The sequence below is a fragment of the Babylonia areolata genome, chromosome 10, assembly GCF_041734735.1.
Source record: "Babylonia areolata isolate BAREFJ2019XMU chromosome 10, ASM4173473v1, whole genome shotgun sequence".
NCBI classification, from domain to species: Eukaryota; Metazoa; Mollusca; class Gastropoda; order Neogastropoda; family Buccinidae; genus Babylonia; species Babylonia areolata.
Genome location: NC_134885.1, coordinates 16,922,703 through 16,942,898, shown reverse-complemented (window position 1 = coordinate 16,942,898; position 20,196 = coordinate 16,922,703). Strand labels below are relative to the sequence as shown.

Genomic DNA, 20,196 nt, shown 5'->3' with positions numbered 1-20,196 from the left:
AAACACATTCTGTCCGACAGCTCAGTCTATACAGCAGAACAGACTGCACTGGTTCATGTGCTGAAATGGTTTTACAAGCAAAACACAAACCAGTTACGTTTGGCCCTGCTTCAGTAGCATTTCAAACATCAGCCAAATACCTGGGTGTATATCTCGATCAAACCTTGACTCTGTCACTCATGTAATTTTCATCTGCGAAGGCAAGCCTCAGTCAGACCCTATGTAACAGAGAAAAATATGGCTCAGTTGGTTTCCTCATTTGTCCTGTCCAGAAGTGGATTACTGCAATTCCACTCTTGCAGGTTTACCATCTTCCTCCATCTACAGATTACAGAGAATCCAGAACAATGCTGCATGACTGGTTCTCGCCAAAAAGAAATCTGATCATGTTACACCTCTGCAGAATCAGTTACACTGGCTTCCAATTGAGTCCTGCATTCACTAAAAGTTAGCAACACTTGCCTTCAGACATTTTGACAAGTCTCTTCCATTGTATCTCTCCTCTGCATTGGAAACATATGAACTGCACAGAACATTAAGATCCAGTTAAGAAAAGCTGCTTAAAGTTCCAAGGACTAATCTGAAATGCGCTGGAAATAGGTCTTTCAGAGCTCAGGTTCCCTGGGGGAAGTGTGGAACTCTCTTCCTTCATCTCTTAGAAATTCCTCAGATCTACAATCCTTTAAGTCAGATCTGAAAACTTACCTTTTCTGTAAGCATTTTTGTTCTGGGTGGAATGGTTAAACCAAGGTATGCTTGTTGGCAAGTATCTTTGTGCTAGTATTTTTATAGTCCTGTTTTAATGCATTGTGTATGCAACTCGGTCTTAGATGTGATGTCATTTTTTCTATCTGGTTATTTTTAATGGGTGTGTGTGTGTGTGTGTGTGTGTGTGTGTGTGTGTGCGCGCGCGCGCGCGCATGCGTGCGTGCATGCATGTGTTTGTGAGGTTACAATGCTCTGGTACGCATGTGTAAGTGTGTAGGCATGTTAGTATGTCCGAACAGAATTCTGTGTTGGAAAATAAATATTTTAATTCTTATGCAACATTGTTTTTAGTGCAGTTGACATTTAATGTCAGTGTGTGTGTGTGTGTCTGTAAGGGAGGGACATTTATATATCTGTGTGTGCGTGTGCATGTGTGTTTGGGTACTTGTGAGTGTTATATAAAATGCATTTTGTTTTAATCTAAGCCTTATTTATTTCATAGCTTTTATAATCTTTAGTGTGCTTTTGCATTCATAAGAACACACTGGATGTTTCCCATTGTCAGATAGCGGTTGGTGTGTTTTTTGGGGCATGTTTGTTGTCAACTGTGATGTAAGGCGCTTTGAGCAGCATTGGTGCTGGATATCGCGCCATAGAAAAACTATGTATTATTTTATGTTTTTATCGGACTGACTGTCAGCTGTGGAGGCGATTGCTTGCAGGAATTTGACACACGCAAAACTGCTAGAATTTGAAAAAACAAACTTTTACACTTTTAACAAAGGGTATGACATTGTTTTGGCCTAGGTTCCTGGCCATGTTGGCATTTGAGGAAATTAGATGGCGCACCAGATGGCCAAGAACGTCACAAAAGAAAAGCTATCCAGGTCTTATGTTCCGTACACAGACATGAATCAGAAAGTGAACACTTACATTCACCCTTTCACTTCCAGAACTATTTGTGATTTTTGCAGAATAATCAACAACTTAAAAAACAAAAACAAAAAAAAACAAGAAAGGCAAGGCCTTCAAGACTCACTTGTAATACACTTTAAAAAAAATCCAAGCTTTTTATGTATTGAGTATAATGCATTTATTGTTATATTTATATTTTTTGTATTCTCTAAACTTGGCACTTTGATCTGATATTCGACCCAACAAAGGATCTGTCATTATTATCATTTTTTGTTCAAACAGGAACTTCTTTTGCTAAGCATGGAAGTTTTATTTATTGCAAACGTTTTGGTGTAGACAGTAAAACAAGGGAAATTACTCTGCTGGGGGAACGTAGTTTGCTTTAAACTGATCTTTCTCATCTTAAACATTACATTTTGAAATTATACTTGATACATAAAAAGCTTGGATTTTTTTTAAAAAGTGCATCACAAGTGAGTCTTGAAGGCCTTGCCTCTCTTGTTTCAAAATGTAATGTTTAAGATGAGAAAGATCAGTTTAAAGCAAATTAACTCCACAGAGTAATTTCCCTTTTTTACTATCTGCACCAAAACGTTTGCAAAATAAATAAAACTTCCATGCTTAGCAAAAGAAGTTCCTGTTTGAACAAAAAATGATAATAATGACTGCTCTAGCTGTTGGGTCAGAATATCAGATCAAATTGCCAAGTTTAGAGAATACAAAAAATATAAATATAACAGTAAATGCAGTTTGCATATAATTAGGCTTCATTCTTTATTTTTTTGTGCCCATCCCAGAGGCGCAGTATTATTTTAAACAAAATGACTGGAAAGAACTGAATTTTTCCTATTTTTATGCCAAATTTGGTGTCAACTGACAAAGTAGTTGCAGAGAAAATGTCAGTGTTAAAGCTTACCACGGACACACAGACACACACACACACACACAGACAACCGAACACAGGGTTAAAACATAGACTCACTTTGTTTACACAAGTGAGTCAAAAAACCAACAAAAAAACACACAAAAATTAAAATTATGCTTAAAAGTATATCAAAGTATATGTTTTCTTGAAGGAAAATGAATGGAGAATATTATTATCATGAATTCAGTGTTGACAGGTTGAGATAACTCCCAATCAGGGAAATATAACTCTGATTAAAAAAAAAATACACATAATATTTTGAAACAAAAGAAGAAAATTCAAGTTTGTTTATTTTACAGGTGGAAATAGTGCTATGGTTTAGCAGATGTATCAGACACAACAACCAAGTGCAGTTATGTTGTTTCCTGCACTATCATGTTGTTACGTAAAGTAAACACTATACATAACCACACATATACACCTTCCCACCCAAACACCCACAAACACTATCAGTATCACACAGTATTACAACACAAAAACTCACTGTAAACAATATTTCGGCTTGAAGCTTTCATCTGGAGGGTTTCATAGTATTTTTAGTCGATGAAAACCCCAAAATGAAGGTTTCAAGCTAAAATATTGGATTTTTTCTATACCCACTTCTGACACGACCCCGCACCCTTCCTTTTGTCAGTTGATGTACTTTATAGTATGTAAACATCATCAGGATAATCAGAATCACTTCATTTGATCAACATCAACATTACTTTCATTTTCTGTTGTGTTCGTAGTTACTGTTGTCAACATTTTGCAGAAAATCAAACAAAATTTTAACCACATCTTCTGTACTGTACGTTCATGCAGCCATTTATGCTTAACAGCTTTTGCTTCATACAATGAATAAAACTACATCAAAATCGAGCCAAAACATGCTGAGAAATTGCTTCGAACACTCATAAAGGCAGCTGCCATTTGCAAGAGAGGTAAGCATTTGCAAATTTGTGGCTGGACTCCTGATTATGCAGTTACCCCTAAACTGTGGATATATCCAAGGTCAGAAGTGAAAGGCTTAAAGATCTGTGGCCAGAGGAGTGGAGCACCCAGACAGACAACAAGCTGTTCCAAATTCATCCCATCAGTTGTGAAGAACCGTACGGAGGAGTCTGTGTTGTGCAGATTGTGCATGGGGCACACTTTTCTCACTCAGTTCTTCCTTGTTAAAAGGGGAGGAGGCCCGTCAGTATATTCCCTATGATGAGCCTTTCACTGAAACATGCACTCATTGAGTGCTGGGATCTGCATGACATTAGACACAGATATTATATGGCAGATTCTCTGAAGACTTTGTGATGTCCCTCCATGGGCACTGATGGACTTCTTGAAAGAAGTGAACAATTTGAATCATATTTGAATGTTTTATTATACTCTGTGAGATTCATTAACATTTTGAGTGAAAAGATTGAAGTGGTGGTTTATTTTTTATTGTGCTTTTATAAATATTGGCTTGAAGTAGATGCTAATATGGTGATAGTCTTGAGATGGCCTTAGTGTGCAGCGAGTCTCTGAGCACCATAATTTGGTTTATTTTGGTCTTAAATGTTTTTGTTGACAGGGACACTGTTTGGGGTGTTTTGACGGGTCAGACAAGTGATAACATTTCCACTCTGGTGATGCATGAAGTCCGTGAAATAGAAACATGGATCTTGCGTCTTTTGAGTGCACCAGTACCGGTTCCAGGAAAAACACGCGTTGAGGTAAGAATTAAAAGAAAAAAGTAATGTGAGACAGATTGTAATTCAAGAATGTTTTTTTTGTTGTTTTGTTTTTTGCTGCCCCATCATCTGTGTCAATTCAGTGGCATTACTCCCATCACCAAGTTGTACCCAGTTCCAGGGCCAGCTGCCCACAGAGAATTATTGCCTACAGGAAGACAAACACCAGAGAAGACCCTGCATTGCTGCTGAGTAACTTTAGTGGTGTTCTGTTGTGCCTTTTCTGATATAAGATATATGCAGGGCAGCAACTTCAAAGCCTGATACTGGTGATACTGATGACTAGATAGCGGAGCTAGACTGAGTGAATTTCTGTGAGAGAGCATGGGTGGAAAGGCCATATGATTTGGGACATTTTTTTCTATGATGAATGATGATGTTGATGTTAAGTTTAGGACTACATGGCAGGGCTGTACTGAACTCTTTATTTCGTAATGTATCTCAGCGTCAACCAAGCTGGAGAGATTCAGACACCTGCAGTATTGGTCAGTAAATACAGGCCACACTCCCAAAATGCATCTGTGAAGATGACCCTGGACCCAGTTCCAGTCATCCCATTTGAGCACATAGCGCTCAGAACTCAGGGGAGTAGTGAGCCACATGCTGAAAAATTACAACTTGTGAAGGGGCTTAAATCTGCATCCTCCCAGTTGTTTGTCCACAACACAACCCACTTCACAGTGGTGGCTGGTGTTACTTTTTGCTCATATGTGGGAACCAGGTGAGTCTTGTAATAAATCTGTTTCAGTTATATGTGTAAGTGTGTGTGTGTGTGTGTAGTAAATCTGAATACATTTTCTTAGGAAAGGATTTGTTGACATCAAATTTAACTTAAAAATAGAAAAAAACAAGTTCTTTCCACCCATTCTAGCTGTCATGACAGTGCACAAGATAGGGTGCAGGAAGCACTAAATGTTTCAATTATCATTTTGCTTCTACATTTTAACATTTTTTCTAAAAATATTATCACTTTTACGCAAGAGAGTGACACATTGCCTGATGACAGTTATTTTATAATTTGAGTTAGAATTAACTTATTCTACTTAGTATGGAAGCTACATTGATGCATACATCTGCCAGAATCACCAAACTTCTGCCTTGTTTTTTGATATTAGAATATACTAAGGGAAGCTTTTTTTTTTCAATGGATCTTGTTCATCGAAAACATTGATTTCAAAAAAGAAAAGGAAAAAAGAAGACTCAGGGCATGGAAAGGCTGTTGTGTCATACACTAATTGAGAAAACCTTACATCATAAGACAGATAAGTGGTTTTATTGGTTAAAGCAGCATCCTTGTTGATGTTTAGCCCATTTGTTTTATTTCTTCTGCATGTGATTGGCTACTTACTACCTGATATAATATGATTTCATTAGAGTGTGTCAGTAAAAGCAACATCATCCATCTTATTTATCTTTATCATCATCTTTATGTTGATGGCATTAACCAGTTGATTGCCTATAGAACATCAACGGATGTCCTATTAAAAGTGTTTTCAAAATGCCTGTCTTCTTCATTCATGGGCTGCAACTCCCACGTTCACTTGTATGTACACAAGTGGGCTTTTATGTGTATGACCATTTTTACCCTGCCATGTAGGCAGCCATGCTCCTTTCTCAGGGATATAGTGCCTATAACTTATATAAGACATCCACTAGCATCCTGCATATGTTCTGATTTTTCCTTCATTGGAGTTTGGTTCAGTTCACATAAACAGAATCAGAACAGTTATTTTGTGTGTGAAATATAAAAATACTATTTAAATGAGCATGCACCAGGTAGAAGACCCTTTCTACTTGTTAATGATTTGCTAGCTGAACTACACGGAAAAATATAATATTTAAACATGCTTTTTTAAAAGGCAATAAATCGATTGCGGTATTCGCAGTGAGAACGCTGTTTAAATCATATTATTCTGGTGTATCTTGGGCATTCAAAAAATCTTTAAGGGCAATTAAAAATTCTTTTTAAGTCCGCAGTAAAGGAGACGTGGCTATCCCCGCAATCACACTGCAATATTTAGCCATTTTCCCTGGATCTAGATAGATGTACAAGTTTAAGTTACACCCTGTTGACACGGTCAATTCAATTTCTCTTTTATGTTCATTCTAGTTTTATAGTTTTAAAGTTGATATGATAATTGAGTATTTTGTTAAACTAATAACATGTAGAGCCAAGTACAAGTACTTATAAACGTTGTATGAAGTGAAAAGGACTTCATTTTGAGAAAAGGCAAGACTGGAAATTTTTATGTTTCATCAATTCAAGGGTATTAACTCTCATGGTTTATTATCTTTAACTGTGAATTCTGACTGATTCTGTGGATATTTTTATGGCAGTTTGGGGCATAATCCATTAAGTGATGAGGCGTTCACAAATCTTTCTCTGAATAAATATTTAATGGTCTCCTTCTCCAACTTTCCATCACATGTTATCGTGTATTGTCGATTGAATATAGGATTGAATGGGCAGGTCAATAACTTGAAACAAAATGGCGTCGTTCGCGTTCGCAAAGAATATGAGCACGCGCTTTGAATATGTATAAATATGTGTACGCAATTGATTTTTGCACTTGACCTTCAGGGCTCAGCCAATAGATCTATAAAGTCCACTCGTCGTATTGATTTTAGTATTTTCTGAAAAAGACCACTTGGGCGAATGAACATAGTGAAAGCCCTTTACACTGAGAATAAAACACACAAGCTTTTTATGTATTGAGTATAATTTCAAAATGTAATGTTGAAGATGAGAAAGATCAGTTTAAAGCAAATTAAGCCCCATAGCATCAATTACAGATTAATATCCCTTTTTTACTATCAGCACCAAAGATGTGCAAAATAAATATAACTTCCATGCTTAGCAAAAGAATTTCCTGTTTGAACAAAAAATGATAAAAATGACTGCTCTTGTTGTTGTGTCAGAATATCAGATGAAAGTGCCAAGTTTAGAGAATAAAAAAAATATAAATATAACAGTAAATACAGTTTGCATATAATTTGGCTTCTTTTTTAAAATTTTTTTTGTGCCCATCTCAGAAGTGCAATATTGTTTTAAACAAGATGACTGGAAAGAACTGAATTTGTTCCTATTTTTATGCCAAATTTGGTGTCAACTGACAAAGTATTTGCAGAGAAAATGGCAATGTTAAAGTTTACCACACACACACACACACACACACACAGACAACCGAACACGGGGTTAAAACAGACTCACTTTGTTTACACAAGTGAGTCAAAAAAGGCATGTTTACACAAGTGAGTCAAAAAAGGCATTGAAAACTTCATTCAGTAAAGGGAGTGGCCCAATCAGCAGGTTTACACAATTTTGAAAGCTGTGGTTATGATTTTGGATACCTATAGCAATGGAGAAGGATCTCTCTTCTCTGATGTTCCGTTTGAACACGAAGGTGAATGACAATGGCAGGGATGAAACTAACAGCCCATTTGATGGTAGTTGTCAGCATGTCCAGTCAGACAGTATTTTTGAAAATGACTGACAGAATACGTGCAGCAAGCGTTAGAAAAGGGAGAGGAGAGGGAGAGTAGTGATGTAAGACGATAGGTTGAATTCCAGCCAGAGTGTGAAATGGGCATGGCAGTTGGAACTCACACTTCAATGCATACTGAAGGAAACAGACCACCGCCGATGCTCAACAATTTTCATGAAATGTAGGGTGCACTGGACGTGAAACTCGTGCTTTTTGTTTTTAACATTTTTTGTTACTGAATCAGATGGTTGACTTGTTTGAAGAGGTGGCAAGCCAGATGCATAGCAGACATTTAAATTGGCCCATGTGCAACTTGTCAAAGTTGTCGTCAAATTTTTTTTTTTCATCATAATTATTATTTATTTATTTATGTATGTACGCTTATATATATATATATATATATATATATATATTTTTTTTTTTTTTTTCTCAAGGCCTGACTAAGCGCGTTGGGTTACGCTGCTGGTCAGGCATCTGCTTGGCAGATGTGGTGTAGCGTATATGGATTTGTCCGAACGCAGTGACGCCTCCTTGAGCTACTGATACTGATACTGTCATCAAAGAACTTCACCCCTCTAACTTGCGAAAACACTTGGCTGTCAAAAAGCTTGCCAGCTCAGTTTCTGAGAAAGTGATTGACTTTTTATATTGACTATAGTGATTCACTTACATGTCTACACGAGTTGTTATTTGTTTTTATTAACTTATAGCCTTGTTTTGATTTTGTCTGCAGGTGTAATCTGACTATAGGCATGCTATTTCTAGCTGTATTTTGCTTGTTTTCTGTATGGATGCCATTATGTTGAGGTGGAAATAGACTTTTTTGTTGCACAAAAAATATTATCCTGACTTCACATGGCTGAACAGTTATCTGCAATCAAACTAAGTGGGAAAAAAGCCCAGATGTAGAAACTACATTCATTTCATTTCAGAAAAAAACTTTTACTTTCTTTCTGTGTCTACCAAAGATTTTGTGTTATTTTTTTTATTTTTATATATCTATTATCCCCGAAACCTCAAAATTCCCTGACATGGGGAGAACCCTTCTTTTTTTCTGCAAAATTCTCTGGCACTCAACTGGTTAATAGTGTGCAAGGACATGTATGTGACTGAAAGGAGACCGCTGAATTTTATTCACAGAAACCTTTGTGCAAAGGCCTCATCACTTACTGCATAATGCTGATAAACTGCCATCTAAATAAACGTATCTACTTCAGTATGGGGTTTATAACCATTTACACGCAGTGGGAATGCACATCTGATGCAGACGTTCCACTTTCTGGGCCTGTTTAAGAAAAAAAAAAAGAAAAAGAGAGGAAGAAAAGGAACGTTTACTGAAACTGATTTCAATAAAATTTTGAACGGATGACTTACAAAAAAAACCCAAAACAAACAAACAAACAACAACAAAAAAACCACCAAAAAAAAAAACCCTGTAAAAATAAAAGAAAAAAAATGTATTCCTGTTTTTTATTTGCCATCTTGCCAGTATAGCATGTCAGTGTCTGTTCAGTGTGTCAGATGAATGTTTGGAATTTCAAGCTGTGAAAAAGTCAGGAGAAGGGTAAAACATCAATAGATTTGATCCTAACATTACCCTGTGCTTTCAATGAAATGTTTTGTCAGTGTTTACAGAACTTTGGGGGGAACACATCTTTCATTTGATAATTTTCTATAATTTTGATGGAAAGCAAATGGGTTCAAAACTGGTATTTTTGATGCAGATTAAAACACTTGCTAATCAGCATACTGTGGATCAGTTACAAGTTGTCTGTTGGTTTGAGTTCTGATTCATAACTTTTTATTTATGTGAATCTGACTGTTGATTTCATGGAAATCATTCGGAACTGTATTGCCATTTGGTACTCCTCACTACTACTTTTTTTTTTCTTTTTTTTTCCATCTTTGGGAGTGGGGAGTGCCGTTTTTGTCAGAGCCCCAAATGATGGGACACTGCTACTTTCATCTATTCTGGATTATTGTTCAGTCTGATTTCATTATTAAGAGCTGCATGTTTTTTCATTGCATCATGTTGGGTTTTCTCTGTTTCAGTTGTAGAGATATGATTGCCCATGTTGAAGTGGCACACTATAAATTGACTTCAACTTACACACTTGTTAACATTTCTTACGATTAACCTATTAAACATTTCTAATGATTAACCTACTATTGCTTTTTGCCCAAACACGTATTCACACACACACACACACACATATATATATATATATATATGAATGTATAATGTGCAAACACATTCATACGTAGAGAACTTTATGGTGTGCTGGTTATGTTTCTTCTATCATTTTTTACCCAATCGAACTTGGCACTACGTCCATCTCTCTTCCCAGCTCATTCAAGAACATTGATATTGTTTTTGCCAACACATTCTGTGTAAATATTTATATCACTCATCTCCCAGTCTTGCTACTGTTGATTATATCACATCAGTTCTATTCGTAAATTAATGAAAAGGAAGCAGTGGCAGCTGAGAGGCTGGTTGTGTAGTTGCCATCTTGAGATAGGTGACCACTGACCAGAAGGCACAAGTTGGCTATCTAGCAAGTCTTACAAACTGAGCTGGCATTTACATTGTGGGAGAAAATTACCTTGTTTGATATATACAAGGAATTATTTGCAAACTTGAACACACAAAACAGTGAGAATTCAGAAAATGAATATTTGTGCATGTTCACACTCACACACACACAGGGTATACACATACTCTTTTTTTCCCCATTTTATGGGGTCTCCAACCAATGTTCCCTTCCCCCCTGCCCCCTTTTTTTCCCCCTTGTTTCTTTCCCATGACACCCATTTGTTCATATTTCTTTGTATATATAATATATCTTTCTTTTGATTGTCAACTTTTTGCCAACTTCAGTGTCCGATTTATTATACTTTATTGGGGATTTTTTGTGATACAGTGTGTTTCGCTTCCATTTGCTTTTGTGTGTCTCTCGCCCTCGTTCTGTTTGTGTGCACTTAGGCTTAAATGCTATGCCCCCCACCCACCCCCCACCCCCCACCACCTCCCACACCCCTCCACCTCAGTTGTTCATCTTTAAGGTTAATAGAACAGAACTGGGAGAGAGTGGGTACGGCTCCTGGTTTCAGCCTGACTGTACCAGTTTGATCAAAACTATCAGATGTAAAGTGAATAGAATATGATCGGGTGGGAAGCCATATTGCCCATTTGGCTTCTTTTGTTTCATGTTTCCAGTCCATCTCTGTGGCATATCTGACAGAATGAAAGGAAATCTACAAATAAAAGTGATGCAGTTTAATGAGTCTGTCAGTGTAGTTCATACCACGGGTAATCATATAAGGCCATCTGAGGAGAACCGAATGTGTCTTACATGATCATTATTGTGATACTCTTGCATAAAGATCTAATATTTTTCTCAGACTGTGTCAGCTGTTACTGCTTATTATTATCATTATTACTACTGTTATTATCATTTTCATTATTACTGTTACAATTATATATTTCTTAATTCTTATAAGTATTATTATTATCATCATGAATGAGAGAAAGAGAGAGATAGATTTGAACCGAAGACATCAATCAATTCAAGTTTTATAAACCTATTTATGAAATTGCCTTAGATTTAGAATATGCAACAACCTGATAGAAGAACAGTGTGAAGATAGTTTGTTATATGCAAGTTTTGAGAGAGAAACAGAAAGACTGACTCTGACGTTTATTTTAATTTTGAAGGCTGCCAACCTATACATAAAAGGGGAATGCCACATCAGGGAGTGGGAGAAGGGGTTGGGGCCAAATAGATTAACAGTGTTCACTTTTTTATAATCTCAGATGTTCATGTGAACAATATTGGTTCAGAGAAGGCAGTCAGTACAATCAGTAGTAGCTTAAAAAGGTATGGTAAGAGCATGATGCGAAAAAACAGAACAACATAAAACAAATGAACTTAGTGTATATCAGAATTTACACACCCAGTAGACATAGCAGATTATGTAGGGTTTCATAAGGGCATATATTATATATATTGCAATTTCTCCTGACTCTTCGACAAAAGTTTTGTGTAATACTAATAGACTGTACAAAGTATTTTCATTGACATGATTGAGTATTTGTCTCAGGTACTTGTGTATGAGGCTGGAATACAGTGGGCATTTGATTATGAAATAGTTGTGTTGATATGCTCTGAGTGTACGTATGTGTGTGCCTGTAAGTGGGTGTGTGCATGCATAAGCACTTATGTGTATATGCATATGTGTCTAAAACCCTACTGTATTTCATTTGTGTTTGTGATTCCCGATTCATTTTTGTACCTTTCATGCACTATCCCCAACCCCCACCCCGCACCCCCCATATTCCATAGTACACTTGATAATAAAGTCATACTCTATTCTATATTCTGTTCTAGGATCATAAGTATTGCACCTGATTTTTGGATTGTTTCAGGTGAATGTGTTGCCAAAAGATCTGCAGGCGCCATTGCTTTTTGCGTTACCTGACTCTACCCGCTTTGGTCTTGTGGATTTTCCTCTGCATCTGCCCCTGGAGCTGTTAGGGGTGGATACCTGTCTGAAGGTGCTGACAGCCATCATGCTTGAACACAAGGTATTTAGCCAAGTTCGCAGACTGTATTATGTATATTACTCTGTTTTATTGAGATGAAATTCAAAACTGACCAGTGGATCTTATTGAAATAACGAAGTTGGGGGATTTACTGGGCATATTATTTAGATACAAATCTTCTGTGGAAGTTGGATAGAAGTGCCTTTTAGTGGGTAATAAAACAGCTTTTAGTGAAATTCATCATGATCAGTGGATCTGGTACTTGCTCAGAAACACAACCACTTGTCACACGCACACACACACACACACACACACACACACATATATACACATGCTTATCCACATACTGATTTCCACAGAGAAACCAGTAATAAAGCTGAAGCATCTGAATGTAATATGTACCCCAGTAATATAGATTTAGAAAATATAGTGCTTTAGAGCATCATGAACAGTAAGCAGAGTACTCTGTTGTTACTAGCTCCAAAGCGAGACAAGAACAAAAAGCATCAGATCCTTAAGTTTACCACCAGCTTGAAATTTTATGCTCTTGCTGTACTTTGTAGCCAAGGTAGGAGCAAATACATTGTTTCATTTAGAAATTGATATGTTAAGCACATGGACTGACACAGATTGGTTTTGGAACAGGTGATTCTGCAGTCTCGTGACTACAACGCTTTGACCATGAGTGTGATGGCCTTTGTGTCCATGCTGTATCCATTGGAATACATGTTCCCTGTCATTCCTCTTCTTCCAACCTGCATGGCGTCTGCTGAACAGGTGGGGCATCACTGTCAATTTAGTCTGTTGTTATACATTGGAGAATGAGGGCTTGTTGTTTGGAGGAAATGGGGAAGAAAAGTGCTTAATCAGAAAAAAAAAGATTATCTGAATAGCTAACATTTCTCATGGTGAAATTTAGCTTCATAGCAAACAGATATTTCTATAACACATGTTTTCTTTGTATGTAAAGGTAGAATGCTTTTTTTATTTGGAAGAATGGATTACTACAGTTCAGCTCTACCATTTATTCTTTGCTTAACCTGTTAATACAATGCCAGAGAATTTTGTTTTAAAAAAAAAGAAGAAGAAAAAGGAAAGTGACCTCCCCTAGCCAGGGATTTTTTAGAATTCAGAGATAATAGATTATACAACAGTCTGGTCAAAAAACTAGAGGAGATACAGAAAGAAAGTACACATTTTCATGATGGAAAATGAATGTGGGTTCTGAATCTGGGCTTTTGTCCCAATTTTTATTTTATTTTAGATAACTATTCAGGCATTTCAAAAAATAAAGATAATGTTTTTTGTGCACAAAAAAGTCTTATTTCCACCTCCACAGAATTTCATCCAAAATGAAAACAAACAGAATACAGCTGGAAATATCATGCTTATTGTCAGGATATACCAACAGAAGAAAATAAAACAGATCAAAAGTTTATGATAACAGACACAATTTTTGAAGAAAAGTGTATTCATAATTTTATAAGTTGATGAATATGTGTAAAGACATATCATAACCAATTCAGTGATTCACCGTGCACCTTTTGAATACTTTTATAGATTAAGTTTTCTATTTTGATTGCAGGAAAGCCTTCCAGTTACCTTTTAGACCATAGCTTTGATTCAGCTTCAGGGGAGGAATGCTCCCCTAATCAACCTAATGGGGCCCAGCCCCTGTACCTTGCCAGTTAGGCGTACTTTTCATTACTATTCTTTTAAAAAATCTTCAGTTTTACCTCCTGCCTGATGCAGCTCATTGTCCATCCTCCCACCCCACCCCTTCAGTTTCAGTAGATTGAAAAAAATTTATTAAACTCATATATAATCCTGATACATTAAACTGACCATTCAGAGTCTGTTTATGTTCATTGAACAAACTCCGATGAAGAAAAATCGGAGCAGATGCAGGAAGTCAGTGGATGTTTTATAGGCAATGTGGCAACACTTTGTGTAGGATGTCAGCTGCTCACAGGCATTGATCAGATTAATATTGGATTTGTTAGACAAACTAGACACATTTTACTCAGATTTGACAAACCATTGTCTGCTTCTGACGTGGTTGCACCCAGCATTACCTCCGCTCCCCCTTTCATAGTTCAAGAGAATGAAGTCAGACACCACTTCAGTTGTCTGAAAATGAGAAAAGCTGATGGCCCTGACAACATCTCACCAGGACTTCTGAGAAATGTGCAGTCCAACTTTCTAGTATCTTCACTGACATAGATCTTTAACATGTCCCTTCAGTCATGTGTGGTGCCACACTGCTTTAAGAAATCAAGTATCATTCCTGTTCCAAAGAAAGCACAGCCTAGTTGTCTTAATGATTATTGTCCTGTAGCCTTAACAGCAGTCGTCATGAAAACATTTGAACGCCTGATTTTGCAATTCTTAAAAACCTGCATTCCCCCATCTTTTGACCCCATTCAGTTCACCTATAGAGCTAAAAGATCACTTAAAGATGCCATTAGCATAGGTCTCTACCATGCCCTCAGACATCTTGAAAATCCTAACAGTTATATTAGGATCCTTTTCATTGACAACAGCTTTGCATTCAGCACAACAGTACCATCAAAACTATGTTTTGAATGGAGAGACCTCTTCACGGCCTGAATCCGTATGTGCATGGATCCTAGATTTTCTAAGATGCAAGTTGTTTAAGTTGGTTACCTCACCTCCTTCACCTGTATTTTCAAAATAGGTAGCCCCACAGGGATGTGTTCTATCCCCACTGTTGTACTTACTATTTATACATGACTGATCAACTCATTATCAATGTAACACCATGGTTGAGTTTGCCGATGATACTATTCTAGAAGGGCTGATAATGAACATTGACAAGTCCAAATAAGGGAAGTACTAGAACTTGTCAGCTGGTGTGATCAAAACAGCTCAACATATCAAAAACAAAAGAATTGATTTTCGATTTCAGGAAGACCAGATCTGATCCCTTACTACTTGTCATTAAAGACGAGCAAGAAGGGATCATTACAACATAAGTGAATTAAGGTTCTCCGACTGATCATTTCTGATGATTTGAAATGGGAGAAAAATACAGAAAAAATTGTTTAAAAAGCACAACAGTGCCTGTGCCTTCTTCAGCGCCTCGGAAAGTTCGGAATTAAAAAAAAAAAAATCATGGTTGATTTCAACAGAGCTGTCATTGAAAGTGTATTAACCTTAGCTATTACTGTTTAGTACTGAAACATTTCCCAGGCAAATCACAGCTGTGAACAAAGTCATAAAAACTGCCACCAAGATTACTGTGGCTGGTCTACCTTCTCTAGAAGCGGCTACTCAAAAAAGCAAAATAACCCACCCAGGACAAATCACATCCAGCTACTGGGATTTTCAAGATGCTCCCCTTGGGTTGTTGGTACAGAAGTATTAGGAGTAAAACCAATCACTCCACCAGTAGCTTTTTTCCCAAAGCATTAATGCCCCGTCTCTCGAACAAATCCAGTGTGATTTAAGAGAATTGTGCAATCAACAACCATTTGCCTGAAGATCTTGTCATCAGCCCCATCCATATGTAATGTGCGGCTTATGTTCAAACGTGCATGTGTGTGTGTGTGTGAGTGTGCGCATGTTGTGTTCACAGCTACTGTTCAAGTTGTCTGTATGTTTTTGTAGATGTTCTTTTTATTCATTTAGGAGCTTTGGTCATCATCAAACAGCTGTTCATTTAGGGCCATTGGGTCTGGGTTGGGGTCCATGAACATGATGAAAAGTAATGGTGACAGTACGTAACCCTGTCTGACCCTGGATTTCACTTGGAACCAGTTGGAAAGTTCGTGCTTAGGGTCTGTATGGCACCTTGGCTGTTGATGTGGATTGCCCTGATGTTGTTGGAGTTGCCCCTTCACACCATACAGTTCCAGCACCTTGAGCTTGTTCATATTGACCCTGTCAAATGCTTTTTCTTGGTCTACAAAGACACGGTGGAGTTGCTTTTGGTACTCATACACTCTCACAGAGAGGCAAAGACTGTAAACATAAGCAGACCACTTCTCTTGAGTTGCTTTTCTAATATTATTTTTTAAAAACAAATAACAGAATAATGCAATCTTTGAAATGTGTTCCATATTTTGGCAAGTATTTGAAATCGAGTTAGATACTTATAACGTGGAATTTTAAAGTGATGATCATACTCAAATGAGATTCCTTGAGTGCAGTTTGCAGGAGTAGAGAAATGTCCTCCTTTTGATAATATAACCCAGACAATGGGAAATTCAGATTTGTTTTTAACAGGACATGTAAGTATAATGTGTAATGGTGCATTGCTTGTGTTCAGCTGTTGTTAGCCCCTACCCCCTTCCTGATTGGAGTGCCTGCTAGTTTCTTCCGTTACAAGAGAGACTTTCCACTGCCAGATGACATCTGGATTGTTGATCTGGATGCAAACAAGGTACAAATTTTAGCAGTTTCATTTGATTGTGCTTGTAGTGACATAGTTTAACTTGATCAGTCCCATTTTTATGTATGCTAGATTTTTGTATTATATTCATAAGATCACAGCAGTTTCTTGAAAATTATCAGCATTATTTTGTTTGTAATATTTCATTGTCGAACAGGTGTGTGTGTGTCTCTGTGTGTGTGTCTGTCACTCTGTGTGTGTGTGTGTGTGTGTGTAGAAATATGTTAAGTATGACAGTAGTCTATTACACTGTTTGAATTTACTCATTACTGAGTACTTTGTTACTTCTCCTGGGGAGGATACAGCCTCAACAAATATCTCTCTCTGATCCTCAGATTTTATAAAGTGGGGAAAGGATGAATAGATGTTGGGTTTAGCAGTCATGAATTGCATGTTGTCTGGTTGTCTTTTCACCAGGGAATGTATTTGTGCAGGTGTATACTTTCCATAAACATTCTTGTATGGATATATATTTTGATGTTTAAGCTCATTTATTGAAATATTAAACACTTGTCACCTAATCAGCTAATGACAGTCTCAGTCAATGCAAGAGTGCATTCTTGGTGTTAAATCATGGATGTCATTCAACAGACTGAAGCTAAATGATAACAAAACTGAAACTCTATACTATAATTATTTCCTCTTTCACTCCTTCATTCCTAATTTTATATGAACCATATGTAATTTTCTGTTGTGTACAGAATTTGTCATATACTGTTGTGTACAGAATTGATGTGAGAAGTTGACTATGACCCTGTTAACACTATAAGATGACATCTTTGGTGACACGCAGTTGTTTAACACAATGCATGCAAGCACGTATCACATGCAGGACAGTGTTATGCCTGCAGAGTACACGCATCATGTAGGTGCTTACTGAGTAGTGCATTACATGTATCACAGTGCCACGCTACTGGTCATATCCATGAAAAACTATCACAGTTGTCACTGCTTTTATTCTTACCATGTGAATGATATGAAGTTAGTTTGTCTCAAAGAGAATGTCTTTCACTACGCAGGCATTGACAGAGCCAGAATCAGATCATTATTTACACAGTTCTTGCACATAAGCTGTTCTCAAATGAAACTTTCTCAAAATACAAATGTCCGTGTCATAGTCATCACACCATATGTCATTCAAAGGTGACATGTTTGTGATATACTTGAAGCAGTCACTCAGTACCTGCACAGATATACACCACAATTTTCACACTTGCGCTTTTTGAACTTTTTATCACCCACTATCTGTCCCCCTCTCCACTTCATTCTGTTGCAACAGATCAAAATCATCGTATGTTTATGCTGTAAAACTCATCATCAGAAAACTGATCAAATTTGAATTTTCTGCATATTCCATTTTCTGTGTACATGTCTTCTGTCAACAGTGTTATGTCTACACAGCACATGGACAGGAATGTTGTGGCAGCTTATTTCCTATTGCCTATGGAAGGAGAAGGGGGTGTCTGGCATCCATTCCACTGATAAACACTGCCTGGCTAGTCACCTGGTCAAGGATAGATTACTGATGTGCGGAATTCTCTGTTGCATGGTTTTCCAGGCTCAAGGAATGAATAGTAAACTGGAAAACCATGCTGCAGGGATAAGAGAGTTAAGAATGTCTACATCTGCCTCTTCTCTGGACTCTGTCATGATTGGTGATGGTGCAGTTCAGTTTTCTAAATCAGCAGGGAACGCTGGAGTCATTCTTGACTCAAAATTCAGTATTCACTCTCAGATGGTCAGTCTGATATGCACAGTCAGTTGTGACTTTTCAGTGGATTCTCTCTGTTGGTTGGTACCTTTCTTTTTCAAACTACAAAAACTGTTATTTCCACTTTTGTGATTCCACGAATCGACTACTTTCTTCTCATCGGTTGCCCCCATAATCTTCTTAAGTGAATTTAAAAACTTGAAAACAATGCTGTCAGTATGATTCTCAGAGCCCCACGTACTGATCACATTTTTCCCTATATCTGTACTCTGTACTGGCTCCCCGTCAAGGCGAGAATTAAGTACAAAGTTGTGTGTCTCTACTTACAGCTTTCCACACCACTGGACATACTTGTCTTTCTGATCTTTTCAGTGTTTACACTCCCTCAAGAACTCTCTGCATTTCCTTTGACTTTTAACATCTGAAAATTCCTTGTGTCAGTACAAGAACTTATGGTGAACACTCTTTCCTCTTTGCTGCTCCTGATACCTGGAACAACCTTCCACATCATTTGTTCAGCTGACTTTGTCTCTGCTTTTCACTTTTTCACTAAAAACTCATCTGTTCAAAACCAGTCAGTAAGCATTTTGTGTTTCCTACTTCTACTACGCTTTACACATATTAGGAAAGAGAAGGGAGGGGGTAATGGAGGGGGGAGAGAAAGAGTTGTCATGAGTGGTTTATGTAATTTGTAACTCCTCCTTTTCATGTCAAGTGCCCTGAGCTCCTAGAGAAAGGACGATATACAAATGTACATTATTATGTTCATAGGTGATTTTTTAAGTGTGTTTTTTTTTTTTTGGTTTTGTTAAAAAAAATATATAAAAGGAAGACATCCCTCTCTTGTTTTGTTGAAGAATTGTTGGAGTGGAGTGGTATATTTACTGTTTACTCAGGTTGCAGGTGACATTTACAGATGACAGTTCTGAAAGCATTGTTGACATTAACAGATCACTTGCCCCCCCAACTCAGACCCGTTGCCTTCACTACCAGAGCCTGAGGCCACTGCTTTGAAGACACACCTCAAACAGGTAAGGAAAGAAATGTAGCTAGCTTCCTCTGTTCAGCAATCTTTGTGAAAAATTGACCTTAAAGAACAGAACAGAAAAGTTATAGAACATTGAAATCAATGTTTTTTTCAGCTAAAGCAACACACTTTCGGGAGCTGTTTCATTGTGCCTTTAAGGTGGCATTATCGGTCAGACGGGGGTTCCATTTTGTTCATGGCCATATATACCAAAGTAATTGGAATATTTGCAAACATTTTGGCATGCATATGTCAAATGGGTTATATTTGTTAAAACAAATAATAAAAACATGATTTTTTTAATAAGTCTGAATTTTTTGTATATTTTATGAAAAACGATATGTCGCGTAAAAGGAAATTGGGGTGTTAGCTGGCACACTCTACATTGAATACTATGCCATGTACATGGCTCATATTTTGCAAAGATAAAGAAAACAAGTTTATCTATGGCATGTACCATTGATTTTTATGTCATCTTGACTGATTTTGAGTTTTAGCGACTCGAGTTTTGATAATTTTTTATAAAAAAAAAATCAAGTGACAAAATTTACCAAAAACAAACTAAGTGTCTTACAGACAATTCTGAGGTACATACTATAGCTGATGGCATTCAAAACAAGCATGCAAAATTTCTAAGCTGTAGCTTGAATATTTCTTCAGATATTGTGTTCAAAGCATGCAAAAGTGGTGATTTTCGCTAAAGTTTGTGTAAGAAAATGAAGGGTTTTTCCCTACCTGTCAACTTGTTCATGT

General features: G+C 37.2%; 1 protein-coding gene across 1 annotated transcript in view; it reads left to right on the top strand.

Annotated features, from left to right (window-relative positions):
- LOC143286832 (MAP kinase-activating death domain protein-like) overlaps positions 1-20,196 on the top strand; it is a 296,616-nt gene that overhangs the window by 13,086 nt on the left and 263,334 nt on the right. Inside the window, exons 3-7 of the mRNA XM_076594655.1 lie at positions 4,101-4,242; positions 12,175-12,333; positions 12,937-13,068; positions 16,583-16,696; positions 19,367-19,447. Of these exons, the coding sequence (XP_076450770.1) occupies positions 4,101-4,242; positions 12,175-12,333; positions 12,937-13,068; positions 16,583-16,696; positions 19,367-19,447 (628 nt within the window). The remainder of the gene's footprint in view (positions 1-4,100; positions 4,243-12,174; positions 12,334-12,936; positions 13,069-16,582; positions 16,697-19,366; positions 19,448-20,196) is intronic.